Below are 27,749 nucleotides of genomic sequence, written 5' to 3' on the forward strand. Positions count from 1 at the left end.
ATGACTGACGGAAACCGGGCTTCTCCATCCTCAATAGGCCTCGCCCTGTCTCAGCACAACGAATGATTTTTTAATTCCACCCCCCCCCCCCGAGCCATATTGAGGCATGACAAATAAAAGCTGCACATATTTAGGTTGTATGATGTGATTCTTTTAAAGGTACACAATGTAATCATTTGATCGATGCGTACACACCGTGAAATGATCACAACCATCGATGAACAATTCCATCGCTTTACGCAGGCACCTTTTACCGCGTGTGGAGAGAGCTCTTGAGACCGATTCTCTTCCATGTTTTCAAGTAAACGATAGAGTATTAGTCATTCGATTCCCAGAACTCTTATATTCATCTTATAACCAAAACTCTGTACCCGTGACCAGCATCTCCCCATTTCCCCCACCCCCCGGGGTCGTAGCGACCACCACTCTGCTCTCTGTTTCTATGAGTCTGAATTGTTCAAATTCTACATGTAAATGCGATTAAACAATATTCGTCTTCCTGTGTCTGACTTATTTCACTCAGCATAATGTCCTCCAGGTTCATCCATGCTGTGACAGATGGCAGGATTTCCTTCTTTTTTTTTTTTTATGGCTGAATAACATTCCATTATATACATAACTTGTACGTAATGCCAGTGCTTGTGAGCTCTTATCCCTTCAATGGCAGCCATTCTAACCGGGGTGAGGTGACATCTCACTGTGGTTTAGATTTGCAGTTCCCTGATGATTAAGATGTGAAGTTTCTTTTCAGGTACTTGTTGGCTTTCTGTATGTTTTCTTGGGAAAATGTCTATTCACATCCTTTGTCCACTTTCTAATCAGGCTGTTTATTTGTTTTCTTTGCTATTGAGTCGTAAGAGTTCCTTGTATATTTTGCATATTAACCTGTATCAGATAATACGGCTCACAAATATTTTCTTCCATCTGTAGGTTGCCTTTTTCATTTTGTTGATGATTTCCTTCACTGTGCAGAAGTTCTTTAGTCTGACGTAAACCTGCTTGTTCATTTCCACTTTTGTTTCTTGTGCTTTTGATGTCGTATCCAAGAAATCATTGCCAAGACAAATGTTAAGGAGCTTTTTCCCTCTGTGTTTTCTTCTAAGAGTTGTACAATTTCAGCTCTTACACTTAAGTCTTTAATCCATTTCAAGTGAATGGGCCGTATGTGGTATAAGAAAGGATCCAATTTCTTTCTTTCAAATTTAGACAAAGAGGCATCAAGGACATCATATCTAAAAAGAATCGCAAGCAATGGGGTCAGGTGCCCTCTCTGGGCTCTGCAACCCCAAATCTTCTATAACATGCTCTGGCCCTCCCCCTTCTTCCACCCCAGACGCCTGGGTGGAGAGGAGGAAAGACTGTTAGAAAGGTGGGTTGCTTGGCCCAGCGGGAAAAGCTGCGACCTTCTCCTGCCTCCCCACGGGGAAGGCGGCAGGTGCTCCCACCACCCAGACCAAGTGAGGATGAGAACCTCTAGTGGAGTTGGAGGGTGGTGCCTGCAGAAAGGGAGACTGACATTTTATTCCCCAGTTAGGTGACCGTGCCTGTAAGGGACTTGCTTGCTGCTTTGCTTTCTGAACCTCTGATCAGAGAGGAAAGAAAGCTGGAGAGAGTTGATGGTTGGGGTAGTGGAGGAGTGTGGGGGAGGGGGGGCTGCCTTTATTCCCCCCACCTGATGGCACAAGCATAAGGGAATTTCCCAAAGTTTGAGCGGACCCCGGGGAAGGTAACAAGGCTTGAATATCCACGCAGAGCAGGCCGCTGGGCGAGGGCACCCCAGCAGGCAGAGACTGGGGTGTTCCAAGGAGGAGGGCAGGGCAGGATGGGACAGCTGAGCCCCTGGCATCTCCTCCGTCAGGACGCTGTGCAGCAGAATGCCCCCACGGAGCATGCACCCCTTCTCCCAGGGAGGGCCCCGACGGCTGGTCAGAGCCAGCCAGAGAAGCAGCAATGACCACAAAGGCTGCTCACAGAGACACCGGAGAAGAAGTACACCTTCCGGGGCCCTCCCGCCCCTGCACGTCATCGGAAAGGGGTGAGGAGGACAAAATGACCATGGCTCTCTCCCCCTCCAGTTCCCTCAGCCAAGGGTCAAACCTTAGCAGGAGGAAGAATGAAATCAAACGGGGTGGACTTTGAACATACTGGCAGCGGTCAGAAAGCTGGGGAACTCACCCCGGATGTCATTAAGGGGAGAGTCCCCACAGCCACGTGGGCGGGGGCCACGGTGGGGGAACATAAAACGGTCTCACGTTCACGCCGAGTGCAGACTGTCCAATTAACTGGCTCCAGAATATTAGGTTCCGGATGTTTAAAAGCTGAGGCAGATCTATGCACACCGACTCGCAAACGCGACTGGCTCCTACTGAGTGAAAAAGTAAGTTGAAGAAGGTGTGTAGGACGAGTCTATTTAGGGAGGAAATAGAACACTTATATATGTGTTTATATCTGTACAGAAATATGTGTAGGTGCTTAAGTAGTAGGCTCTGCGTCGCGTTTGTAATGGGGAAAATTTAAGAAACAAAAAAAAGAAAAATATTAAAAATGGCTGGAAAAGAATGAATTGGTTGGAAATATAGGCACAGAAGAACGGACTAGGTAATGCTTCAGAGATGCTGTCGTTTTGGGAAATGTTCGCGCTTTTTGGAAAAGGGTAGATTCCGGGAGCAGCTCTGCGACACCCATTTCCCCATTTCCTCGCCCGCACCCCCTCCTGGCCTCTGCTGAGGCTTGGCTCGGCTTGGTGCTGCCACCTAGAGGCCGGCAGGAGGCATTACCTCGCCCCTCCGTAGGGACGGCCCCTCTAGCTGCAGGGTTGGGTTTTCATCTTCAGGGACTGGTTTCGAGGCTGAGCGGGGAGCTTTGTGGGAACTTTCAGTGTGAGACAAGACCTGAGAAAAGAGCAAGACCTAGTGAGACAGAGGACAACGGTCCGTGTGTGCCAGGGGGATGTACCGTTTGTCCCAGCCAACACGTCCCTATCCTCCCTTTCTCGGAGCGCCCGCTAGACCTGGCTCGCCGCTGTGAATCCTCCCTCTGTCCCTTTGAGAAGTGCGTGTGGCTCCCACACCCAGGAGTGTCCTTCTCAAGGCCCTGAATGAAAGCCATTCCTTGGAAATGCAATGTTCAGGAAGGACAGGCCTCTGTCTCCCAGGCCGTGCGAGGGCAGAATCCCAGCTGCCGGAACCGCCGGCCCACAGACGCCGCTGGCCACATCCCAGCCACACTGACCAATGGGCGATGCTGTGCCAGCCCCTCAGAATCCCAGGCGGACCTTGATCGGGAGCTCTGTGAGCTGTGGGCATCGCTCTGAAGGGTAGGAGGTAATTGGACACGTGTGTGTGTGCACGCGTGTGTGTGTGCGCGCGCGCGCACGTGTTGGGATCTGATTTCTGACCCTAGGGTTGCCCTCCATCTCCTCTCTCAGCTTTTCAGTTTCCCGACAGAGTTTCCTCCTTATTTCTATTCTTTGGTCCTTTCTCTTTTAATGATTTCTGGGGACCACGAGTGCATGGCAAATTAGCCTGCACAGCATTTATCAGGCGCGACTCTAAGCCAGGCACTCCTGCAGTGCACTATACTTGGGGACCCTCACGGTTGACCTCACAGCCACCCTATGAGCTCGATTCTCTGACTGTCCCATTACAGGAGTCTGAGGCACAGAGCAGGTTTCGGCCACTCGCCAGGGACCTCAAAGCTGTTTGGCAGCTGAACTGGCATCCGACCAGGAAGAATCCTGACACCAGAATCCCAGCTTTGCCCACTGCGAGCTGAGTTAGCAAAGGTAATGAGGTCGCCGAGAGGGTACCACTTCACTTGCCATAGCATGCCTCAGTTTCCCCGTTTGCAAATAAAGGGGTACAAAGGATCTGCAAAGACCATCCAGCCTTTGCCCTCGGGGAGGGAGCACGTGAGCTGGTGGCGTCAGGTCCACAGTCCCCGAGGCCCTGCACACGTGGCGGCCTGCACACAGCCCCGGGCTCCTCTTCCTAGTGGATGTCGCCTGGCTCTTACTCAGATCAGAGGCTCTGCAGCTCGTCCTCCTCCATCCCCAGCTTTAAAAGATCACTAGCATTTCACTGCCAGGAAGAATTTAAGAAATAGCAGCAAACATAACAACCTCTGTGTGAACTTCCTCTTCTGGACTTTGTATATAAATGTTCTAGAATGCCCTACTCCTGCCCACACTAATTCCTGAGAAGACTATAGTTTATACATCTCCAAGCAATGACCTACTGGTTAAGGGCATGAACTTCAGAGTTAGACCACAAGATTTAAATCCCAATCCTGGCGCTGACCTGACTCACCGTGCGACCTTGGGCAATCACTGGACCTCTCTGTGCCTCAATTCCTGGATCTGTAAAATGGGGACAGTCAAGGCACCTGCTTCGCAGGGGTGTTGTGACTGAGTTAATGCATCTCGAACTCCGTCTTAGTGCTAACTGTTATTCTTCACGGGGTCGCCCTGGGTTTCGAGACTCTTAAGGCTGAGGAAACAGTCTCTCCACAATGACTCAACTTTTCTGTGGTAAACATTTGCACAAGGCTGGGGAGTGGGGAGTTACCCTGGGCAAAGGGGTAAATAGACCTGACGGAAAACAAAACAAGACCGAGGGAAAATCCCTTGGGAGTCACAGACTAAGAAAAATAGAAGGAAGAATCTGTAATTACGAGGGCCTGAGAACTTAGAGACAGCCCGAGGGGAAGTGCCGGGGAGTCAGCTGGGGAGCCGACTGGGGAGCAAGTTGCAGCTGCGGCACGCTTCACATCTGACCTCTAAAAGGCCAGCAGTTACAAAGTCCTTCTCTTGGGTCTGGAATGTTCTATGCCACCAGGACCCTGGCCTTCTCCAGGGCTCCAGCAGTTTTCACCCCCAATTCCCTGTGGCCTGGAGCAGTGCTTCGCAGCTCCTAAATTCCCGCCCTGGAGGCCCCAGCACCCCACTCCACCCCCAGTGCACCCTCTCTTCCCTCCTCTCCTGACCCCCCTCACTCTCTCCCTCGTATTACGCTTGTCTACGTCCCCCATTGTCACACCCTCACCCAGGATCTCTCTGAGCAGAAGGACTACACCCCTGTCTCCCTCACAGTGCCGAACACCCAGCACATAGTAGGTGCTCAGTGAATACTGGCCCACTGGGAAAACATTACCACTGGCCGTTGCCTGGGGCAGGTCACTCTTTCACTTGTAAGCCAGAGAAGCTAGTGGCGCAGGGCAGTGAGTGGGGGGCTGGGCTAGCCCTCCCTCAGCCTGACTTGTGCCAGCCTGAAACTCATCCCTTTTGTTTGAGAACAGCTCAAGCCAATATTTGATTACTTACCTATTCCCCATGGGTCTGGCAGGGGAGAGGTGGCCAGGCCCTTTGGCACACATAGTGCTACTACATGAGCCCTGATAACAAGCATCCTGGTTTCCATGTCAATCTATTCATCACCCTGCCCCCCTCCCCCACAAACAAAACAAAACAAAACAAAACAAAACAAAACAGGTCTATTCTTCCCAGGCTGACTTCCCAGGCTCCTGAACCTGCAGTTTTAATAAAATCATTATTGTTGTCACAGCTATTAATGGCTGGCTCTGCCTAAGCCAGGCGCCGTGGGGAACGGTGAACACTACATGCAATAATTAGGAGCGACACAGTGACTCTCAGCATAGTCCAGGTTCTAAGAAGTCTCACACGAAACAATTCTGTTCAGCGTTATTTAAACCAACATAACCCAAACGCATCTGACGTTGGGGCAGTTTTTCACGTAGCACCGGGGATGAAGAAGCGATTCTGTAATCCAGCTGATAAGTCCAGTGAGAGGAAGTAACTGCACAGGGTGATCTGGGCAGGTCAGGCTAAGTAGTCACACCCCAAGCTTAAGGCAAAGATAAGCCTTTTACTAAAGAAGTTTTTACAAATTTGTCCTTGTGAACCCGGGCAAACACTCTCGTGAAATGCCAGAGGGAATTCTCTTGCCCAGACCCCTCGAAGGAGAAACCACCCTCAGGGGAGCGTGTAACCTTGCTAACTATCCTCTGCCTTGCTGTCTTCTGCCTTCAGGTAACCCCCCTTAGATTCTTTCATTAAATACAAGTGTATAAAAGAAACTGCAAAAAAAAAAAAAAACTCATCATTTTCTGGAATATTTGAGATCTTACTTCTTGGCAATTGTCACTTTGACTCAAATAAAATCCTACAAAAATTCTTTACAGGTCTGGACGTTCTTACCTTGATAGCACCTGTTAACCTGTCCCAGCAGCGTTCCTTGAAATACGTAGTTGGGAAACCTGGTCCAGAAGGAAGGAAAAGCATTTATTGCACACTAGTAAGAGGGTTATGCCGTGCGTCAGGTCCTGGACATGCGTTTTCTTGGGCAATCATTACAACCACCTCTAAAGGGGATGTTATGACTCCTGTAAATGAGAACCAGGCTCTGAGAAGCAAGGTGGTCTTCCTAAGGACTCGAGGCCAGCTGCAGGGTCACCCAGGGCTGCAAAGTCCTCTCGTTGCCCCTTGACCACAAACTTGCATTTGGATTTTCCTCTGCATTTGCTGCAGCTCCTGCTTGCTCCTGTTAACCATAGAGAACATGATTTCTGAAAGGAGAATAGAAAAAGGCCCTGCCTGCCACCCAGCACCGACAGTTTGCAAAGCTGGCCAGCATGGACTGCTTACTTCCCAATTAGACATAAATGACCTCAACTGGGTCTCAGTTTCTTCATCTATAAAATGGAGCTATGAGTGGGGACATGGTTAGAAAGATGTATTTAAACGGTCTTTAGTTTCCCTCCTTCGCACTTATATCCTGGATTTATGAGACCTTAGTACTCAGCCTGCAGTTTAGAGGCTCTGCTACCACAGGACGAGCTGGAGTAGGAATTCGACTATGTGGAGTCAAGGTTAAAGCATCCCAGGTTTGCTTCTACAGGATCCCCCTCAGGTGGTACTTGGATATAGCGGAAATTATGAAGGTGGTTCTGAATCACTATGAACCCTGCATGAATCAAAGGGTAACTTTTCTACTATGTGACTTACTACTCCTTAAGATCTAGTCCCTGTACCTCATTGAAACCTAAGAATCACTATGAATTCCACCATCTAGGGACCTCACGAGCATAGAGAACAAGAAACACTGTTGGAAGCTTCATCAGTGGCGTGAAGGCCTGACTGAAGTTTTAAAACTCTATGCATGTTTTATTTTGCCAAGATTACAGCTTTTCTCTCACCAAAAGATGCAATGTTTAATTTAAAAGAGCTCCTCGTAAGATGCTGAAATCAAATCTTTAACTGAAGCAAAGTCATGAAGCGTGTATCATTTGTTCACTTATGTCCAAATTGAAATTGCTCAGCTCCCCAGAGTTCCGTTCTCAGCCATTCTTTCTAGCATCGGCATTCTCTCGGAGGGCATTCTGGTGGCTTTCTCTCGCAGGTGTAGAAAGCAAAGCAGCATCCGTAAAGGGCTAAACTCAGTATAATTATGTGGAGTTGAATTTCTGCAGCATCCTTCCAATCCACCTTCCACACTCGCACAACTGTGTCCTCGAGTGATGGAGTGGTTGTGTGCGTGCCTTTTGAAGGTCACACAATGGTACGTTTCATACCGTGGGGCTCATGCTGCAGACTGCCATTTCCACCCGCAGTGAAATATTGTGAGAACCTTCCGCAGTGGTGTGTGCGGACACGGTCCGTTCCTTCCCACGGCTGCACGTTACCTCATCTGTCCATTCTCCCGCTCACGGACACGTATGTTTTTGCAATTACAAACCATGCTGCAGGGAATCTCTTTGTGTGGCTCTCCTGGTGCGCATGTTGAAGAGACCCTCTAGGCTACGTAGAAATGGAGTTTCTAAGTTATAAAATATAATTTCAATTTTTGTTTTCTTCCTTGCCTTTCTGCGCTACGCTCATAATTCACTGAGTGCATGAGAGTTCCCATTTTCCTCCTTCTCACCTCCACTCGCATTTTAATGTTTGCCAACCCGATGAATTTATTGTTTTAATTTGCATCTGACTGCTGGAGATATTGAGCATCTTTTCCGCTCTTCTGTGTGGCTCCTTCAGTGATTATTAACCCTTTATGTCCCAGCCAGACTGTAAGTTCCTGGGGAAGGGGCTGGGTCTCACATCCAAAGCCCTCTCAAGGCACCCACGGCCCCATCCAACCACAGATTCTCTTTCTACCTGTTCCACCTGTCCTCTGTGCCCACCTTGCACCCCTACTCACCAAGCTTATCAAGCCACCCCCAGCTCCCCAAATGTCTCATACTGGGTTTTTGTTCACACTGTGCCCCCCGTCTAGAAGGCCGCGCCCCTTCCAGCTGCCCTGAACAGACTTACTCATGTCCCAAGACTCATCCCAAGAGCTACTTCCTTTATGAGGCATTCTGTGACCACCAGCCCCTCTCCCATCCCAGGTTCTCTTCTGTGCTTCCACTGGTCCCATATGAACTTCTCGCTGCAGGTATAAAATTTCTGAGCTGTCTCTTTACTGATGTAGCTCCCCGCCAGACTCTGGACACATAAAGGAAAGATGCCATATCTTATCCATCTCTGAACTTCCAGTTCATCGATGAGGGCCGGGCAGAGAGGGTAGGTGCACGCTGCATGTTCGTCAGATGGATGGAAGAGCCTCAGTTTCTTCCACATCAGTCTTCTGCAGATTGTAAAGTTCTTGAGGATGAAGCCTATACTGGATTTATTTCACTGTCCCCTATAGTGCCTTACAGGGCCAAGTGTTTGTGGCACTCATATGTATTTACTGACAGGAAGATATGATTGCCTGATAGAGTACAAAATGGATTGGGTCAGAAATTCCTGGATTGTCAACCCCAGCTTCTTATGGGTATGATCTTAGACAATTTACAAGGCCCCTTTAAGGGTCAGTTTCCTCATCTTCATAAAAGAGATGATAATGGCTTCAAGGACTGATGTGAGGATGAGATAAGGTTGCGTGCATAAAGCATTTGGCACGTTATCACATGCATCTGGGATGCTTATGTCCAAACGGTATGTGGTCTGCTTCAGCTACAATACTCCGGGTGGCTCGTTTTTTCAGTTGCCTCATGCGATGAGCAGATCGTAGCTGCTCAATGAAGTCTGATTTTTCCAGCACAAGAGCAGCCCCTTACAGAAATCAGGTACCAATAAGGAAGTTGAGCTGAATGCAGCACCTTGCACATGGGTAGGTACTCAGTAAATATTAAACAAAGCCAAATTCTCCCCCCCCCACACACACTGCATCCAGGAGGGGCAGGTTCCCCTTCTTCTGGCAGTGATTTGCTTTTGATTTTGCCACAGCGCGATCACCGTGGTACACTGTGATTGTGCCCAGGCTTACATTATAGTAAGTGCAGAGGTGGGTGGCTTCTGGCCAGTGGATGAAGCAGCTCTGTGAGGTCATCCAGGCTGTGTGTGGGTCCTCACTCAGCACGACAGGAGAGAGGGACACTTCCCAGCTCTCTGAGTAAAGAATCTCCCAGAAGGCTACTCTCTCTCTCTCTCTCTCTCTCTCTCTCTCTCTGTCTCTCAACCTTTCCTTGCATCTCATTGGCCAGATTGAGTTGCATGCCCATTTCAGAACAGATCACTTTGTACGTGTGGAAGGAGGGATCAGTTGCTATGAGACCAAACAAAACTGCTCCTGGATTGAAGGAGGGTGTGGCCAATTCCTCTAAAGTCTGTGAGCTCCTAAAGAAGGAACGAACCCTGGAAGTAGTTGGGGTTCTGCTAGGGAGGGCATAGAAGGTAAGATCCAGCAGTGTTTGCTATAGGACCCCACCACATAGAGCATGAGGGAGAAGCCAGACATATTGGGCTTGAGACAGAGTCCCACTCAGGTCTTAAGCCCTTTCCTGGAATTATGGAGGAAGGGGTATGTGTGCGTGTGTGTGTGTGTGTGTGTGTGTGTGTGTGTGTGTGTGTGTAGGGGCCTGGCCTGAGGGAGAGTTGGGGCCTATCTTCTCTCAGTTGGTCTTTCCAGCATTGAACATTGGCCCGCACCCCAACATGAAGGAAGGCACCAGGCAGAGGGAAGAAGGGTTTAGATTTGTGCCTTTCTTTATTGTTAGCACTTTCTCTGAGTCGAGGGCACCTCTTCTGAGTTGTGTCTATTACTTAGAGCTCTTGCTTTTTCTCTTTTCTCCATATTTCTTGTCCAATGCTTTCTGCAAGCTCATGTTCATAGCGTTTTTCTGGTGCCACCGTCCTGCAGAGAGCAAGGCAGGAGCCAGCACAGGTCACCCAGAGGACCTCTAGAGTACCCAGGCCCCAGAGGTGACCCATCCCTCTTCAGGCCCACCCCAGGACTCTCTGTGCTGCTCTGATTTCTCTCTGAACTTGGGACCAACACACCCTGCCCTATTATGGGGGTGCACTCCTCCCTTACTCCCCAGCTCCCCGCTTACCCAGATCATCCGTCTTCCTGCCATGCCAGTGCTCTACATCCCTCACGGATTTCTCAATCACCTCTGGAGTGTAGGAGGCCTTCATGAGGCTCTTCGTCTCCTGGGGGGCCCCTGTGGAACCCCATGAAGAAATCCCCAGAAACCCCAAGTCAACAGAGATCAGGAGCTCTAGCGTTCAGACCTGGATGTCAGTTTTCTCTGTGGATGGTGGATTATGGGAGGGTAGGGGATGGGGAGAGTAAGCAGAGGAAGAAAGACCTGGGCTCAAACCCCAGCTCCATCATTTATGGGCGGTGTGGTCTCAGACAAGTTTTTAACCTCTCAGAGCTTTGGTCTCTTCATCTATTCAACAAGATAAATTAATGGAATGATCTTGCATGGGGAAGGTTACACTATTGGAAATTTCTTGACGCATATGGCTTGTGACAATTAATATCTGTATTTTCAGGAAATTTATGTCTACGTGTAAAGTTAAACCAAACACAAGGAAATAAGTTACCATGATGAAGAATCAGCAGAAACATCAAACAGAGAACCAAATCCCAAAAGTTAGCAAGAATTTTAAAAATCCATTACAGAATATAAAATAAGTACATTTAGGGGCGGCTCCACAGTGTAGCAGTTATCACGTCTGCTTTACATGCAGAAGGTCTTGGGTTCGTGCCACGGGCCATATCCTGAGTGCACCAGGTGGAGCCACGGGCCATATCCTGAGTGCACCAGGCCCCCTGAGTGCACCGGGGGCTCCTGGCCCCAGGGCGTCAGGATCTGGGTGCATGCCACAAGCATGTGGGAGGAGATGCCCCCCCTTCAGAGATCCAGTTATTAAGGGGAATCGGCAACATCCATAGGTCAGGTGTGGAAGTGGGGGGCAGGGAGGAGAATTAAAGAGGGGGAAGAAATAAGTATATTTAATGTCTGGAGTCATGAAAGAGAATAAAAGATTAAGCAAGAAATAAGAAAGTGCCCAGAAAGAACAGATTAGTAAAAGATGCAAATGAAATTTCAGAAATAAAACATGTAATAACTTAAAATTCAATGCGTGAGAGCTCTGGGATTTGCTTTGAAATAATCTGGGGTGGGTGGATGGGTGAGTGGTAGAAAAGGTAAACAAGGTTGGCCATGTATTAATAATAACTGTCGAAGTTGGGTGATGAGTGAAACACCTATTCATTAAACTATTCTTTCTACTTTTCTCTAAGTTTGAAAATTGACATCATAATGTTGAAAAACAAATTCAATGGATAGCTAAAATAGTAGATTAGATACAGCTAAGAAAAATGGTAAACTGAAGATATATCTAAAGAAATTAACTAGAATTGAGCACGGAGGAGTAAAATGATGTGGAAAATACGAAAAAGCTATTAAATGAAGGCTCAGTGGAAGGTGTAACCTATGTCTAATTGGAGTTCTGAAGGAGAGACTGGAGAAAATGGAGAGGGGTAATATTTGAAAAGATAATGGCCAGAATTTTCCCAGAATTGATGAAAATCTAAGGATATGAATCATTAGATTCAAGAATCATAGCTCCTTAATAGCATAAGTCAAAAGAATTTCTTACCTAAGTGTATCCAAGTAAAATTTAGAACACCAGAGACAAAGTAATCTTAGAAGTAGCCATAGAGAAAAGGCAAATTACTTACAGAGAATAACAATGAGTTCGATTAACCATCGAAGTTGGATGGAAATGAATGAATGATATTACACTGAAGTACTGACAGGAAGGACTGACGATCTAAAACTATTTACAGTAACTGTTTTTCAAGAATGAGAATAAAATAAAGTCTTTTCTGAGCCTAAAATTTACCAAAAACAGAGTCTAACCCCAAAAAATCTTCTAAACAACATACTTCGGAAAGGAAAAACATGACCCCAGAAGAAAGATCTGAGATACAAGGAGTAGTAGGCAAAGAAAATGGAAACCTTACGTAAACCCAAACACACATCAGTTATAAAAACAGGATCGGTGTCTACTTTACGGGGTGAGGTTATGATGACAATGATAGCTCACCATTTTTTTAAGATTTACCATGTGCTAAGCACACGGTTCTTAGAGCTTAATGGAACGCACTCATTGAATCTTCTCAACGACATTAAGAAATAGGTATGATTATTATCTCCATGTTACTGCTGAAGTCAATGAAACACAGATACATTAAGTCACTGTCTAAAGTCACGTACCTGGTAAGTAAAAGATGTAGGACTCACCCCAGACCCTATGGCTCCAGAATCTACGGTTTAGACTATTCATTTATGCAAAATTAAAATTCTGTAAAATAATGTCATGGAAGCTGAGACGGGGGCGGGGAGAATAAAGTTGAAGGTTTCTAATGTTCCTATATTAATCAGTAAAACTAAATACCTTGGTAATTTTAGAGATTGTTAACTACACATGTAAAAACGTCAGAGGTAATCATAAAAAGAATAAGAAAAGTAAGGACAAAAATTACACTGTGGAGGGGGGAAGCTCACTCGAACTCAAAATAAGGAAGGAGAAAAAAGCAAAATAGAAAAGGCAGCACAGATAAAAAAACACAAAATAAGGTCATAGAAACGAATCGAAATATATCAGTAATTAGAATAAATATACACGGACTAAGCCCATTGATTAAAAGAAAGATGATCAGACTACAAAAAAATTTCCAGATATCTATTATTCAAAGCATACTTAAAACAAAAGGACACAGAGAGAGGATAAACATGGAAATATAGAAAAAGATATATTGAACAAATACTAACCAAAAGCTATGTGGTCTCATTGCATTAAATTATCAGACACAGCTGACTGTAAAGCAAAGGCGCTATGAGAAGTAAAAACGACTGCAATTCATTCAGGCGACATAATAACTCTAAACCTGCTTCACTGGAATAATCTTGAAACAGTTAAAGCAAAATTAACAGAGCCACAAGGAAAAAAATTGATAAATTGGCTCTCAGTGGGAAAGATCGAAAGGTACATCATTTAGTAATTAATAGATCAAGTGAAGAATATTAACAAGGAATTAGAAGATTTGTATAGAAATAATTAGCAAGCCAGCTCTATTAGACAAACACAGAATCCTGAACTCAAAAGATTATTTTCAAACACATTGATCACCTACAAAAAAGGACTGTCTCCTGGCCTATAAAGCAAATCTCAACAATTTCAAAGAAGTAAAACCATTACAGGCCATGTTCTCTAACAAGGGTGCCATCGAGCTAGAAATCCACTTTTTTTAAAGCAAATTTTAGTGTGTTTGTCATGTATGACTTTACATGCTTCCATAACAGAATGTTAAATTGGGAATTTGGACGGGAGCCCTAAACATGATAGAGATCAGATATCCAAGTGAAGTATGAAACAGACTCCTCCAGATGGAAATTTAAAGTAGGTGTCTAAAAATCTGTGAAAAAAACCTACCTGCATGGAGGCTATAAAATGATCAGATGAAGGGAAACTGGCCTAGGGTGTTTTAAGAGAATTTTTTTTTTAAATGGGCTGAGTCGCCCCTCCCCAAAGTGAAGGTGGTACCCGTCTCTCACATTAAATCTAATGAAAGGGACTTTAATAGGGGCCATTTGAGGAGCTTGATATATATCATAGCCTGAGAAGTTGGGAGGCACCGAAGTTTGGAACAAAAGGCATTGGCCTGACATGGCAGGGCAGAGAGAGCACGCGGGCTAGCCATCCTTCCTCAGGTACGAGGGAGGCTGACAGTTTCTGTGAACCAAGTGTGATGAGAGGAAGGGCCTTGGAGCCATTGTAAATCCCACCCCTGATCTGATGCCCCTCATGGTCTCCTCTCTGCACCCCAGTCTCAACTCAACAGCCAGACGGGTCTTTTGAAACGTGAGTCACTCCTCTGCACAGAATCGTGCAATGACTCTCCCAGTAAAAAGGCCGGGACAAGCCGACGTCCTTGACATGGTCCCTCTGCCCAACTGCTCTTTTCCCAGCAATCCACTCACTGCCTGACCTGCTCCCTTCCTGCAGGTCTTTACTCACATGTCACCTGCTCCAAGAGTCTACCCTGACTGGTCTACTTAATGTCGCTTAGGAGTTCATACAGAGTGGCTAACAATATAAAGAAAAGCAAAGGGATTGTTGACAAAAGTCGGGTTGATGCAGCTGTTGCGACAGAGGCTTCCCAGGTTCCTGTAAAGCCCTCCCTCAACCTGGGAGGGGACTCACAGTGACTTGTCACTGTTCTTTAAACCGCACACACGAGCTTTGTACTCTCTTCTACACGGGTGGTAGTTTTCACAATTGAAAAAGAATGCATCTAGACTGGTTTAAATGCAGGAATACACGTTCGGTTTAATATTAGGAAATCAGCATAATTTACCACATCGACAGAGCAAAAGGAAAAAAAAATCATATCATCATCTAAATAACTGCTGTATAAATGGTTACGACAACTCAAAACCCATTCGCAATTTTTCTAAATTAATATGCACACGAGGAATAAAGGGGACCCCCCTCCTTAACCTGATAAAAGAGGATCCTCAAAGTTATTCTTAAAATGTTATATTTAAAGGTAAATGTGAGAATCCAGGAGATAAGGATACCTGCTCTCCCTGTTTATATAAATAATTGTCTTGGACAAGTCAGCCATGATGGTGCAAAGGCAGAAAGAGCCAAGTGGTTAATAATATGAACTCTGGCCCCAGACTGCGACTGCCAGAGTTCAAATTCCAATGCTGACCATTCCTTAAGCAAGCTATTTGTTTGTTTGTTTGTTTGTTTAGGCAACTCTTGGTTGACCTCACAGATTGCAAGGACCTTGTCAGTTTATAACCTCTTATTTTTTTATTTTTTAGGACCTTGTCAGCTTGCAATCCCATTTTATTTTATTTTATTTATTTATTTTATTTTATTTTATTTTATTTTATTTTACACCTATAGCGCCTGGTCTTCTTAGGTGGTCTCCCATCCAAGTTCTAACCAGGCTTGACCCTGCTTAGCTTCTAAGATCAGATGGGATCGTAAGCAAGTTATTTAAGCTTTCCATACCTCATTTTTTCCTACCCAGAAAGGGAGGGGGGGTGGAATTATAGCACTTACTGAATAAAGTTCTTGTGAAAATTAAAACGTATGTAAAGTAGAGCAGTGTCTGGCACATGTTACATGCATATATGTAGCTATTATCATTATTTTTAAAAAGCTCCAAAGACTACAAATTATTGCAATTAATTGGTGAGCTCGAGTAAGGCTTCTAGATATAAGATTAATGCACAAAAATTAAAATGCCTCTGTGTATACAAGCAGCAAAATTGGAAAATGTAATTTTAAAAAAGATGCCATTTGCAATAAGCAACAAGAATCTAACCCCAAACCTGCATAATCTTTATAGAAGAAAATTATAAAATATTATTGAGAGATATTGAAGGAAGACAAATTAATGGAGCTGAACACCATATTTATGAGTCAGAAAACTCATTATCATAAAACCAACCTCTGACCCTGAATTCAGCAGTAGAGTCAACGTACTTCCAATCAAAATCCCAACATGGTTTTTTCACGGAAACTGACCAGCTGATTCTAAAATTTGTGTGGAAGAGTGAAGGACCTAGAGTAGCCAGGACTTTAGAGGGTGGCGGTGGGATTGGGGGAGGGGAGGGGGAGACTACCTGAGCAGATATCAGGTTACTTACAATACCTGGGTAATCAAGGTGTAATATTAGAACGACGGGCAGAGGAGAGAGCCTGGAAACTGAATTGTGCTCATAGGAGATTTGACGGAGACCCGCGGTACCACTGCAGGTCACCGGGGAGAAAGGCGGGACCATTCAGTAAAAAGGACTGAGCAACTGGTCATCCACAAAGAGGAATTAAAAATGCCCATTTCATGCTCAAAAAAGAAATCAACTCCAGGCAGATTAAAGGCTTAAATGTGAAACACAAAACTAAATATTTTAGAAGACTAAAGAAAAGATCATCTTTATGACTCAGCACAGTTTAGGGTTTCCTCAACCAACTCCTTCTGGAACATTCTTTCCCTCAGTGAACAGCAATTCTCTTCCAAGTCGGTCAGGTCAAAGACATCAACCTTAATTCCTCTCTCACACCGCCCCCCATGCATTCATTCAGCTCCGACTTAGACAAATACCCAGAACCCTACTCCGCTCTAACCTCCCTGAGCCTCACACAATGGCGTCCTCTAGACCTCTGCAAGGCTGGGGCCTGCTCCCCACGCCAAGCTCTCACCATCGGTCTCACGGGGATTTTTGTGGTCACCTCCTCTCTGCTCTCCGTTGCTATCCCAGCTCCACCCCATCTGGTCTCAGCACAGCCAACCGGAAGCAATGCTTTAACCTAAGTGAGACCAGGCCGTCCTCCTGCTGAAAGACCCTCCCTGGGCTTCCCATCTCACAGAGAGAAGACCCCACCTCGCCCATTTCCACTCTGGTTTCTCCTCCTCCCTCACACCTGTCCGGCTACAGGAGCCTCACCCACTTGGAACAGCGTGTGCAGAGGCTCACCTGGGTGCGTGAAAATGGAGAGAGGGCACAGGTGAGCCACACAGACAGTGGTGTGCTAAAGGTGACATCCTAATTCATAGTGCTTGAAAGTTTCTGGGGTGTAAATACCACCCTGGCCAATTGTAAGACAGCATTGTGATACCTACCCATCAGTCCAGGGAAATTTAATAATCGTCTCTTATGAGCTGATGTGACACACGGTTGTGTTTCTCAGGCTAAATGGTGGGTTTTAAAAAATATATTATTCTTTTTTAAAAACAAAATTATTCTTTTACGTTTATGTAGACATTACCATATAAGGTTTTACGTAAGAACTGTTGATTGATACTTGTTAAATAGACAAGTTTAAGGCCAAATCCTGAGGCCCAGAGCAGAGGACAATCTGAGCTATAGTCTCTCCCTGCCCGCCAGCCCCCAGCGTCACCCTTTCTCCAAGCTCAAAGGAAAACCCAGAAAGTTCCAGTGGCTGTCTGGTTCCTCGGGTGACAGGGACGTGAGCCAGGTGAGGCAGTTTGTCAGGCCCCGGGGGCAGTGGAGACAGACCGGAGCGAGGCAAGATGAAGGAAGAGGACCCGAAAAACTTGACAGTTTGCAATGAAGCTGACCTGGGGCACGGGGGCAGAGAGAAGCCCCTGCGTGCTAACCCCGGACCCCCGTCTGAACCCTTTATTAAATGCTTGGGAACAGAGCTAGAGCTAGGGAGGTGACCCAGGGGTTTAGCGACAGAAGAAAACCCTGCATTTGAGCTTCAGATCTGCCTCCCTACTGCTGAGGGGTCTTTGGGCAAACTGTTTCCAACATGTGAAAATGGAGCTAACGGCCCTCCCCACCCTCGCCCGCGTGACGAACAGGTCTGACCCGAAGGACACGGTCGATGTTGGACTCTCCAGCCCACCCTTCGGCCCAGGTGGTGCCTCCGCCGGGCTCCGGGAAGGAAAAATATCAGCCCGCCCCCTACTGAGCCCTCCCTGCACCCCACAGGTCGAGTGCCTGCACCCGGCACTTCGGAGAGTCCACCTAGTGAGGGCCACGTTACCATATCGCCCCCCCTGTACCAGAAAGTGGCTAAGGCTCAGAGAGGTTAGCAGTCCTGCCTGAGGCCACACTCAGTGGGCGGCTGGGCAGAGCTTTGAATCAGAAACCTGATGTCGCTGAGACCGAAGGTGCCCAGGCCAGGGGTGCCTGGGTCTCCGCTTGGCAAATCAGGACACCAGAGGTCTGACGGCCGACCGAGATGGATCGTCTGCGCGGTGAGGACAGACGCGCCAGGGGATGGGACATTCCCAGCGCTCGGCACAGGGCCTGGCGAAGCAGAGGCCCTCGGTGGTCTGGCTGAAAGGAGTCTCTGGGGACATAGCCTAGGGTCTTACCCATAGAGGTTCAGGAAGGGGCAAGACACCCCACGGGCGTTCACCGGCCCCACCCTTGCCCTTTGCCCTGACCTTGAAACAAGTTTGACCGCATGTTGTAGCCCAGGTCATAGTAGTCGGAGAAGACGGAGGCGATTTCCACAGAACTCTGGGTCCTGCTGGGCCACGAGCTTGCCCTCTTCTGGCCCTCGAAGGCTTCGTTAATGGCCCTTCGAGCCTGAGGGGAAAGAGACGGTGAAGAGACAAAGGGTGGGGAAGCAGCGCCCGGCCCCGTATCGCCCCCTTTAACTCTGACTCTGCCCTCGCCACCCCGTAGCCCACTCTTAGCCTGCGCCTTCAACCCATCCCCAGGCCTGGGGAGCTAGAACAGCTGAAGGCTCCCTCCACCCTCCCCGGCCACCCCACCTCCCGCCACATGGGCCGGGGGCATCAGAGATGACAGTCGTCATAAACTGCCTCCTGCATTGAGCACCTGCTGTATACCTCATCAGGAGAGGGCTCTATAAGGTGATATTAGTCCCGCCATTTTATAAACGAGGAAGCCCGTCTCAGGGCGGGGACTTGCCTCCTCACACAGCCGGGTAAGCCACCGAGCCCGCCTCGCCTCCCAGAATCGAGGCATCCGTTCTAGGTGGCTCCTTCGACTGCATGGAGGCCAACCTTGTACCAGTGGGGAAACCGAGGCCCAGAGTGGTTGAGCCCAGGCCTAGGAGCCAAGGAGCCTGGTTTTGTTCCTCTCTGGGCCTCCTGGAGGAGACAAACAATACCTCCCCAAGGCCAAGGGGACAAGATGCCCCATGTGCAGCGAAAACACTGAGGATTGTGACCTCCCAGACTGGCCGGTTGGTGGGCTCACCACGCCTTCAGGTGACAAAGTGGAAGGTGACCTGGCTCACGGCCTTGTGATCCTGGACCACCCGCTTGCTCAGTGTGACCCTGAGCAAGGGTCACTGCACAGATGGTCAGTTTTACCATCTGTTAAAAAGGAAGCAGTAACTCCCGCTCAGCCTACAGGACAATGCCGTTGCTATGAGGGTTGAGCGAATGGCTCTGAAAACATGTCCCAGTATGCCAGAGTGGGAAGAGCCCTTTGTATTTGACCTTTGCCACCCTGATCCAGTCCAGCTGCCTCATTTCACAGATGTAGAGACTAAAGTCCAGAGAGGAAAAGTAACTTATTCAGAGTCACCCAGCACTCAGGGCAGAGCCAGGATTCAGACTCAAGTAAGTGTTCTGATTCCCAGTCAAGGCTGTCCCTCTATTCAATGCTGTCTTCTTCAGATCTGTGTGAGTTAAAAGCATCTAATTCAAACGCTAGACTTAGAACTGCAAAGTCATGGCGGGCCAGGGCTCCAGCAGCTGCTGGCCCAGTGTGGGTCCTTATCCTACACAACTGGGTAAACTCGGTTAACTCCCTTAACCCCTTCCTCGAGCTCCTTATCTCTAAGTTGAAGGTAAGAGCACCTTCCTTGCTGGGAAGATGAAACGAGCTGTCGTTTGCGAAGAGTGTAGGCAGTGTGCCTGCACATAGCAATGCCCGGTGAACGCTGCTTCTCGACGATGCTGTTACAGGGACTCTGTTCTCAAGAGCAGGTCCCTTTGAGGTCCTCAATTACAGGTCTCCGCGCAGAACCCTCCTGCCGCCCTCAGCCTCCTGTGCCCTGTGCCCACACCTGCTCCTCAGACACCAGCTGGTCCACCACGTCGCTCCCGAACTTGTGGCGAATGTTGTCAGGAATGACGCTGCTTCTCTGGCCCTGGGCCCCCAGGTGGGGGTTTTCTTTCAGCCCCTGGCATGGCTGAGCGCCCTCTTGGGAGGTGGCCCTGCTCTCCCCCGAGGAGGATCTGTAGCCCTCCCTCTTCAGGGACCCAGGCTGTGGGTCCATCCCGGGGGAGTCCCTGCTGACAGCTGTGGGTGGCGGACACCGGCCTCCCTCCACGTGGGCCTGCCCCAGGGGGCTGTCTCCCCGCTGCAGAAATGGCTGCGGGGAGACTGGGGCCCGGCACTTGAACTCGGAGGTATCCGAGGGGCTGTGAGCCGTTCTCCTGGGGTCCGTGTACTGCTGGTCTTCCTTGCTGTTCACATGGACCCTGGGCAAATTGGTCGTACCTGAACAGGGGGAAGACAGAGAGAGAGAAAAAAGGAGACAGATGGATAAATGTGGGGTTACTGCTCGTCCTGCCAACCCCTCGGGGTTATGGACAGGAAGGGAGCCAGCAGTGGGGAGGGACAGACACAGACTCCGAGCACAAACAAGAGATGGGAACAGAGAGAAGTCACGGCAGCCAGAAGCATGGGCGAGAAATGGAGAGAGAGACAAAGAAGGAAAGTAGTTCGGCTGCCGAGCCTCGCATGGAACAAGGTCACCCTGCGCGGTTTTTGACAGGCCATGCCTGTCCAGCCTTGGGGCCTGGCTGTCTGATCTCGAGCAAGGGGTTAGATCTCTCTGTGCTTTAGTGTCTCTGGCTGCATTTGGTTCATTCTCTCCTCATCACCCCGCCCCCCCAAACCCATTGAGCCACCCTCCACCCCGGCCTCCCCACAATCTAGTGAAAAAAGCCAGTCGCCATGGAAGCTGGCACAAGGCCTTACTTGACTTGGCCAAGTCACATGGCCGGAAAGGAGCAGAGCTGGATCTGGGTCCCCGTCTTTGCTCTCCATTCAGAGCTGCTCCTCACTTCCCTCCTCTGTTCCCCGAGTTAATCAGGCAGTGCTATCCCTGCTCTCACACCGCGCCTCTCCCCACCCTTCCTCCCACCCGCATTCCTGCCGGACCGCCGGGCCCAGAGGGCCCCCGGCGCCCCTCCGCCTGTGACGTCTCCTCCTCATCTTCCACCATCCCCGAATCCAGCCAGAGAGACCGCTGCTCCCTCCTCACCATGCCCCGGGATGTCCCACCTCCCAGCGCTGGCCCCCAACACGCCCCACGCGTCTCTTGCAACCCTGGGTTTTCCTTTTCTTCATCACTGTGAGCCACAAAACATCTCGTGTCCCATCCTAGATGGGGTGAAGCGGCCGAGTCATCGAGGTGGGGTCCACAGGTGAGTCCATCCTGGGCCCCACGGCACCCATCAGAGCCCTGTGCATCTGAGATGTAGGTGAAGTCCATTCGTGGGTGACGGAACGTGGACCAAGAGAAAAGAGATTCTGTGAAAAGGAACTTCACGGAGTGATCTGATCATAAATTCCTAGCTGGGCAGGTCATGGTGAAGAGTCATGCCCCAGGCCTATAACTTTTTAGTGAAAACTTTCATGCCAGCCTTGTCCATTGTTCTCCTGCATTGAGTTAGCACACCTTTGAAATGCCAGAAGTAATACCCCGCAAAGTGGGTATTAACCCTCAGGAGAGCACGTAACCTTGTTAACTATGCTGTACTCCAATCCTGCCTGGCTTTCTCCCTCCTCCACGTCATCTTCCTTATGTCCTCTCCTTAATTTCAAATGCATAAAAGCAGCCTCAAAACTGTCATTCTCCAGAGCATTTGAGATCTTGCTCCTTGGCATATGTCATCGGTTTGGCTCAGATAAACTCTTATAAAGTTTTTCTACAGGTTGGGACCTTGCTTACGTGAACAGGAAGGAGCAGGTGGCTACAGGAGTGTCGGACCCAGAGTGACGCTGCCCCTCATCGAGTCTAAGGTGAGACCAGAGAGCCTTCCCTCCCTTTGTCCTGGCTTCTGCCCCAATGAGCAGGCAGCTAGGCAAAGGGACACCCCCGGGGACAACTAAGGCTTCCAGGATGGGGATGGTGACCCTTTCTCAAAAGAGCGGCAATAGGGAGCTTGAAGGGCACTCAGCACCCCCCCGATCAACCATGACCCCTCCTCCCGCTCATGAGGAGACCAAGGCCTTGCACTGGGGTGGACTCCTCCTGAGGTCCTCCAGCATTCAGGGCTCCGGGCTCCAGGGCAGTGCTCCCCGTTTCTTCCAGGCTGTGCTCCTGCCTACCCCTTTCTCAGCACATTCTGCGGAACTGCCCGCTCGCGCCGCCGGCCCTGTGGGGTTACTGCTTGCCCTGCCAACCCCTCGGGGTTATGGGCCTTTTAATAGCCAGGACCATGACCTGTGTCCTGGCTCAGAAAGCCAGTATATTCAGCAGTTCAAGTGTGTGGCAGATGCTGTCCCACACACTGGAGACAAACAGTGAGTGAGCTAAATGGGGCGACCCTGTCCTCTTGGAGTCACATGTTTGTTGAGTGAATGAATGAACGTCTGCGGCCACTTTTCTGTCGCTCCGTTCCTTCGGCTGTAAGGTGGGCAGAGGAAACCCTCTGTCACTTGCTATTGGGAGGCTCGGATGACGAGTCAGCAGAGTTTCTCAGGTTTGGCCATTTACCAGCATTCCTGGGGGAGCGCATTAAAAATACGGATTTCCAGGCCCCTCCCAGAGCCGCTGTAGCAGGATCCCCGTGGGAAGGGATGAGAACCTGGGCATTTGATGCGGCCCCTGGTCATTCGGGTCATCGGGGAAGGCTTCCAGCGGGAGTCCTGCCCCGGTCTCCCTGGACAGCTTTCCCACGTCCCATGTGTCCGCCCCACCACGGTCCACTCACCCATGGACACCTTTCTCAGAGCTGACCTGATCCTGTCACAACTGCTCTGAAACCTTTGCCCTTGTCCTCAGGGCCTAGCCTCCACCCTCAGAGATCCACCCAAGACCTGGTCTGGCCTCTCTCCCAACCCCTTCTCCAGCCTTCAAGCCGTACTGAATTTCCTTCGAAGCGCCAGTCCTCAAAATAACAACAATTTTAAAAATGGCACCAGCCCCCTCTCCCCTGCAGACCTTTGCCCACACTGCTCCTCAAGTCGGAAACACTTCCTCCTCCCCTCCTTGGGCTACAGCACCCCCTGGCTTGGCTTACTCATGACCTATATGTACCTCCCACCCAGAGACCAGGCTCCCCCACCCCCAATCCTCTGTGTTCTCTCACAGCCTGCCCTCTGGTTGTAAATGAAAAGAGGGGTTCAATGGAAAGTAACCTCATAGGGTGATCAGATCCTAAATTCCTAACTGGGCAGGTCACGGTGGGTGTCACGTCTCGGGCATACAACTTCCTCAGCGAAGGCTTATCTTTGCCTCAAGCCAGCCCTGTCCGCTGTGTCTGTGCATCTAGGTTAACAGGCCTTTGAACTACCTCTTCTCGACCCCCTTCTAATACGTGACCAGCTTGTCAGACTTCTCCTTCTAAGATGTAGCCGGCTCGAGCCAGCAACTCGCCGTAATCGCCCTGTCATCCAGCCCCCGCCTCGTTTTCTCCCGCCTCCGCGTTCATCTTCCGCACATGCTCTTCTTAATCGCAAATGCTTGAAAGACGCTGCAAACCGAGTCTCCTGAGCATTTGGGATCTTGCTCGCCAGCAGATGTTGTGAGTTTGGCTCAAATAAACTCTTATAAACATTTTCTCCAGGTTTGGACGTTTCTTACATGGACACAGCGAGTACAGGGGGCTGCTACCTCCCCTGTGAGCTGAAGGGGGCACCGTGGCAGGGTCATAGTCCCCAGGCCTGGAGGTGGTGTGTGCGTGGGGCGGTGTGGGGGGGGGGCACTCGGCAATACTGCTTTCCCTCCCCTTGCCCTTCTCTCTTCAAACAGAACACCCCGAGGAGGTCAGGGGCACACAGAGGGTATGGAAGCCTGAGCAAGACGCGGCGAGAGGGGGAGGGGTTGTTCCTGCTGCCCCCAGTAGTCCCCCCAGGAGCCCTGGGCGTGCACTGAGTGCCCCTGGTCAGCATGCCCCGGTTCGGCCCGTCCTACCTGCTCGGTGGCCCAGCTGCATGGACTCTTGCTCCAAGCTTAGTCCTGCAAACAGAGAAACACACCCTGTGGTCTCAGATGACACAGAGGCTGCCTGAATGGGGACAAGCGGAGAGCGGAGCAGGGAGGCCTGTGGCCATCTGCCCAGCCCCTGACCAGAGGTCCCGCATTCTGCCTCTAGTGCTCTCTGGCACTCGGTGAGCCCCCCGTCCCATGCACCCACCACCTGTGGCACTGGGTCTGCCTCCTGGACCCCGGCAGGCCCAATCCATTCCAGAAATCCCTGGTGATTCCCCTGCCCCCGCCACACCCCTCCACCACGAGTGCCTCCAAGGCCTTGCTCAACCAGCCCGAGGGGTTGGGCTCCTCTTCCTCCCCCTCCCCCTCCGCATCAACCAACACCCCCCGGCTGTGGGATGCATCACCCCAAGCCTCCCATCCTGGCGACTATTTGCCTCCCTGCAAATAGGATTTTGTCAATTTTACCAGCTGGTCATCAAGCTCAAGGAGAGGGAACCAACTTGGCCAGCTTTGTGTTCTCTCTTCCTAGGTGATCTTTTTCTTATTCGGATTCTCTTAATTTATCATATTTTTTTAGGTTTTTGTGAATTTTGGAGTACAATAAATAAGACAATTTATTGTGTAACAGATGTTTAGTCCCTAGACCTAGTGGTAAGTATCTTTGTGATAAGGGAAGCATAGAAGCAGCAGGTCAGAGCTGGAAGGGATCTTCAAGATTCACTAATTCAACCCCTTCATTTTATAAATAAAGAAACTGAGGCCCAGAGAGGGAGAGCGACTTGTCTCAGGCCATACAGCAAGTTGTCCTGCAGGTAAATTACGAGCAGTTTAAGAACTGGGTTAATTTTATCCTCTTGAAAAATTGCCAAGCAAAACACCCTATTAATTTTGACACTTAGTAAAAGTTTTGTGATTAGGTAGCTTCTGATACAACTGCCTGCGATCCCTAACCCCTTGGTATTCATACACCATGCAAAACCCTCCCCTGAGTGTGGACCGGACCTAGTGACACCTGCTTCTGATCAAAACGGTGTGACCAAAGTGAGAGGATGTCACTTTCAGGATTAGATTAGTAACTTCTGTCCTGTTCACACTATTTCTCTGGTTCTCCTTGGCTTGCTGGTTCTGATGGAAGCAGCTGCCATGTTTCAAGCTGCCCTATGGAGAGGCTCAGGTGGTAAAGAACTGACAAGGCCTCTTGGCTAAGAGCTCATAAGGAACAAAGACACTTAATCCAACAGGCGTCAAAGAACTGAATAAATCCTGCCACCTGAATGAGCTTGGGAGTGGATTCTTCCCCAGTCGAGCCTGCATATGAGAACACAGCCCAGCTGACACATTAATTACAGCCTGCGGGAGATGCTGAGCCAGAGGACCCAGCCAAGCCACGCCCAGGATCCTGACCTTTAGAAACTGTAACATAAGGAATGTGTCCTTTTTCTAGGCATACAGTTTGAAACTGCTAAACTTGGCGGTAATTTGTTATGCAGCAATAACTAACTAATATGTATTCGGGTACCAAGGATGGGGGGGGAGGCCACTGTAACAAATGCCTAAATATGTGGGAGTGGCTTCAGATCCAGTGGGTGGAGCCTAGAAAGATTTTGAGGAACACAATGGAATAAGCCTAAATTGCCTTGAACAGACTATTAGTAGAAATCTGGATTTGGAGGATGCTGCCCCTGAAGGCACAAAAGAAAGTGAGGGACATGTTATTAGAAGAAAAGGTGGCCTTGTTCTATAGTGACGGAAATTAGCGACACAGCCATCGGCAGTTTTGTGGAAAGCAAAATGTGTGACTGGCCAGGTGACCTACAAAGGAGATTCCCAAGCGAAGTGTTGAAGGTGCCTCCTGGTTTCTTCCTGCTGCTTGTAGTGAAATGTGAGAGGAGAGAGAGAAATTGAAGGACGGGCAAAGAAACAGGCAGCAGGACTTAATAACATTGGAAATTCTCATCCACTCCGGATGCCAAAAGATGCTAAAATTAAGAAACGGCTTCAGGGCATTGTCAGGAAAATGCAGCCAAGGATTGTGATTATGCAACCTTTTATTAAAACCTTAGAGAGATGAAAGGATCAGAATATTCTCCAGTCATACGATGGGCTCTTACAAGAGGTAAAAATATGCCTCACAGATTCTCTTAATGGAAGAATAGGGCCTAGAGGAAGCTTAAGAGTGCTATCTCTCAGCAGAAGACTTATCTACAGAGTGTCACAGTTTTTGAGGAAACTATATGTGCAAAAGTACTACCAGCTTGGAGTGAAAGGGATACAAACAGCTCAAAACGAAAAGAAACCAGTGGACTCCCAGATTCTACTGGCAGATAGTAGCCTGAGAAAATTACTCAACTGCAAACATGCACCACATTTTTTAAAAAGTGTGTGGGGTGGATAACTTAGAGAGTGGAAGCAGGGATTCATAGGGCAGAGCCGAGAGCTATGGAGAGTTATTTCAATGGCTTGAAATCTAATAAGGAAAGTCCAACATTTGTGTGGCTGGATTTCAGAATTGCTATGGGCCAGTGACTCCTTTGTGCCTCTGCTTTCCTCATTTTTGAATAGGAATGTCTGCGGTTCTTCTTTTACGTCAGGTCCGTTCAGGGCAGATTATTTTCACAGATACACCTCTACAGGAGGACTGAACTCAAGAAGCGACACACCTCCATGATTGATTTATAGGGCCAGATTCTAGCTTTTCAGTTGATGTTGTAATGGGATGAGATTTTTGGAGATCTTGAGAGGGGATGAATGTGTCTACATTTGGAAGGGATATATATCATTTGGGGCTAGAGGTGGACAGTTGACATGGCTCCAGTGACCCCTGTTCCTTGGTATTCACGCATTTGGGTAATTCCACTGGTCCCCACCACAAGTGTGGGCTGGATTTGTTGACTTGCTTCTAGCTAGTAGAATATGGCAAAAGCAATGAGATGCCACTTCCAAGATGAGGTCATAAGAGACTATGACTCTGTTCACAATCTCTCTGGCTCGGTCACTCTGATGGAGTAGCTTTCACATCATGAGCTTCTCTCTGGAGAGGCCCACAGGACAAGAAACTGAGGGCAACCAGCAGCTTGTGAGAAACTGAGGTCCTCAGTTCAACAATCCACGTGAGTGGTTTGAAAGAGGGCCTCCTCTAATTGAACCTTAAAACGAGGCTGAAGCCCCGACCAATACCTCGGTCACAGTCTGGGAGAGACCCCGAGACAGAGGACCCATTCAAGCTGTATATGTATTCTTGACCCACAGAAACTATGAGATAATAAATGCTGTTGTTTTAAGCCACTAAGTGTAAGGGTGATTTGTTATACAGTCTAGTAGGTTTGTCTGTCTTCACAAGGAGTCGGCGAGGTGTTCGGAGAAACCCTTAACTCACCCTCTTCATAGATAGAGAAACTGAAGCTCAGGAAGAAAATAGGACTTCACCCAGGGGGTGCCGAAGCCAAACACCACATCTTCTATCTCTTTTGAGTGAGTTTTCTGCTCCTGTCCTCGCTCCCCATTATGAGCCCCCCACCAGGAGTACCACAGCAGCCTCCCATCTCCCCCAACGGCACCCCTAGTCCAGAGCAGCCTGGATGGGCGTGGACAGAAATGTGGACTCACTGCCAGTTTCTGACCTGGAGAGAAGGTCCCAAGAGACGTTGGTGAAGAATGGCGGAAACGAAGGTCCAGTCGTAGCCTGGGCACTCTTCGCTCATAAGCAACTCTGAGTGGGGAGAAGGAAGATGAAACCTGTGTCACGAGAGAC

The 27,749-nt window shown here is 48.9% G+C and overlaps 1 protein-coding gene and 2 long non-coding RNA genes across 3 annotated transcripts; 1 reads left to right on the forward strand and 2 right to left on the reverse strand.

The window, feature by feature from the left end:
* Window positions 1-430: 430 nt before the first annotated feature.
* LOC118613860 lies at window positions 431-4,814 on the reverse strand. The gene is made up of 3 exons (XR_004955974.1): window positions 4,308-4,814; window positions 2,778-2,891; window positions 431-1,232 (listed from the first exon to the last, which is right to left on the reverse strand). It is a non-coding gene; the product is annotated as an uncharacterized LOC118613860 (long non-coding RNA).
* Window positions 4,815-9,926: 5,112 nt separating this feature from the next.
* On the reverse strand, window positions 9,927-24,056 carry TEX33 (testis expressed 33). The gene is made up of 5 exons (XM_016161832.2): window positions 23,978-24,056; window positions 19,895-20,331; window positions 18,294-18,438; window positions 10,390-10,500; window positions 9,927-10,190 (listed from the first exon to the last, which is right to left on the reverse strand). The coding sequence occupies exons 1-5, from the start codon at window positions 23,997-23,999 to the stop codon at window positions 10,096-10,098; spliced, it is 810 nt and encodes a 269-aa protein (XP_016017318.2). The 5' UTR covers window positions 24,000-24,056; the 3' UTR covers window positions 9,927-10,095.
* Window positions 19,712-23,577, forward strand: LOC107519310. The gene is made up of 3 exons (XR_001599082.2): window positions 19,712-19,990; window positions 21,774-21,861; window positions 23,337-23,577. It is a non-coding gene; the product is annotated as an uncharacterized LOC107519310 (long non-coding RNA).
* Window positions 24,057-27,749: the final 3,693 nt, after the last annotated feature.

The sequence above is a fragment of the Rousettus aegyptiacus genome, unplaced genomic scaffold (genome assembly GCF_014176215.1).
Source record: "Rousettus aegyptiacus isolate mRouAeg1 unplaced genomic scaffold, mRouAeg1.p scaffold_m13_p_2, whole genome shotgun sequence".
NCBI lineage: Eukaryota > Metazoa > Chordata > Mammalia > Chiroptera > Pteropodidae > Rousettus > Rousettus aegyptiacus.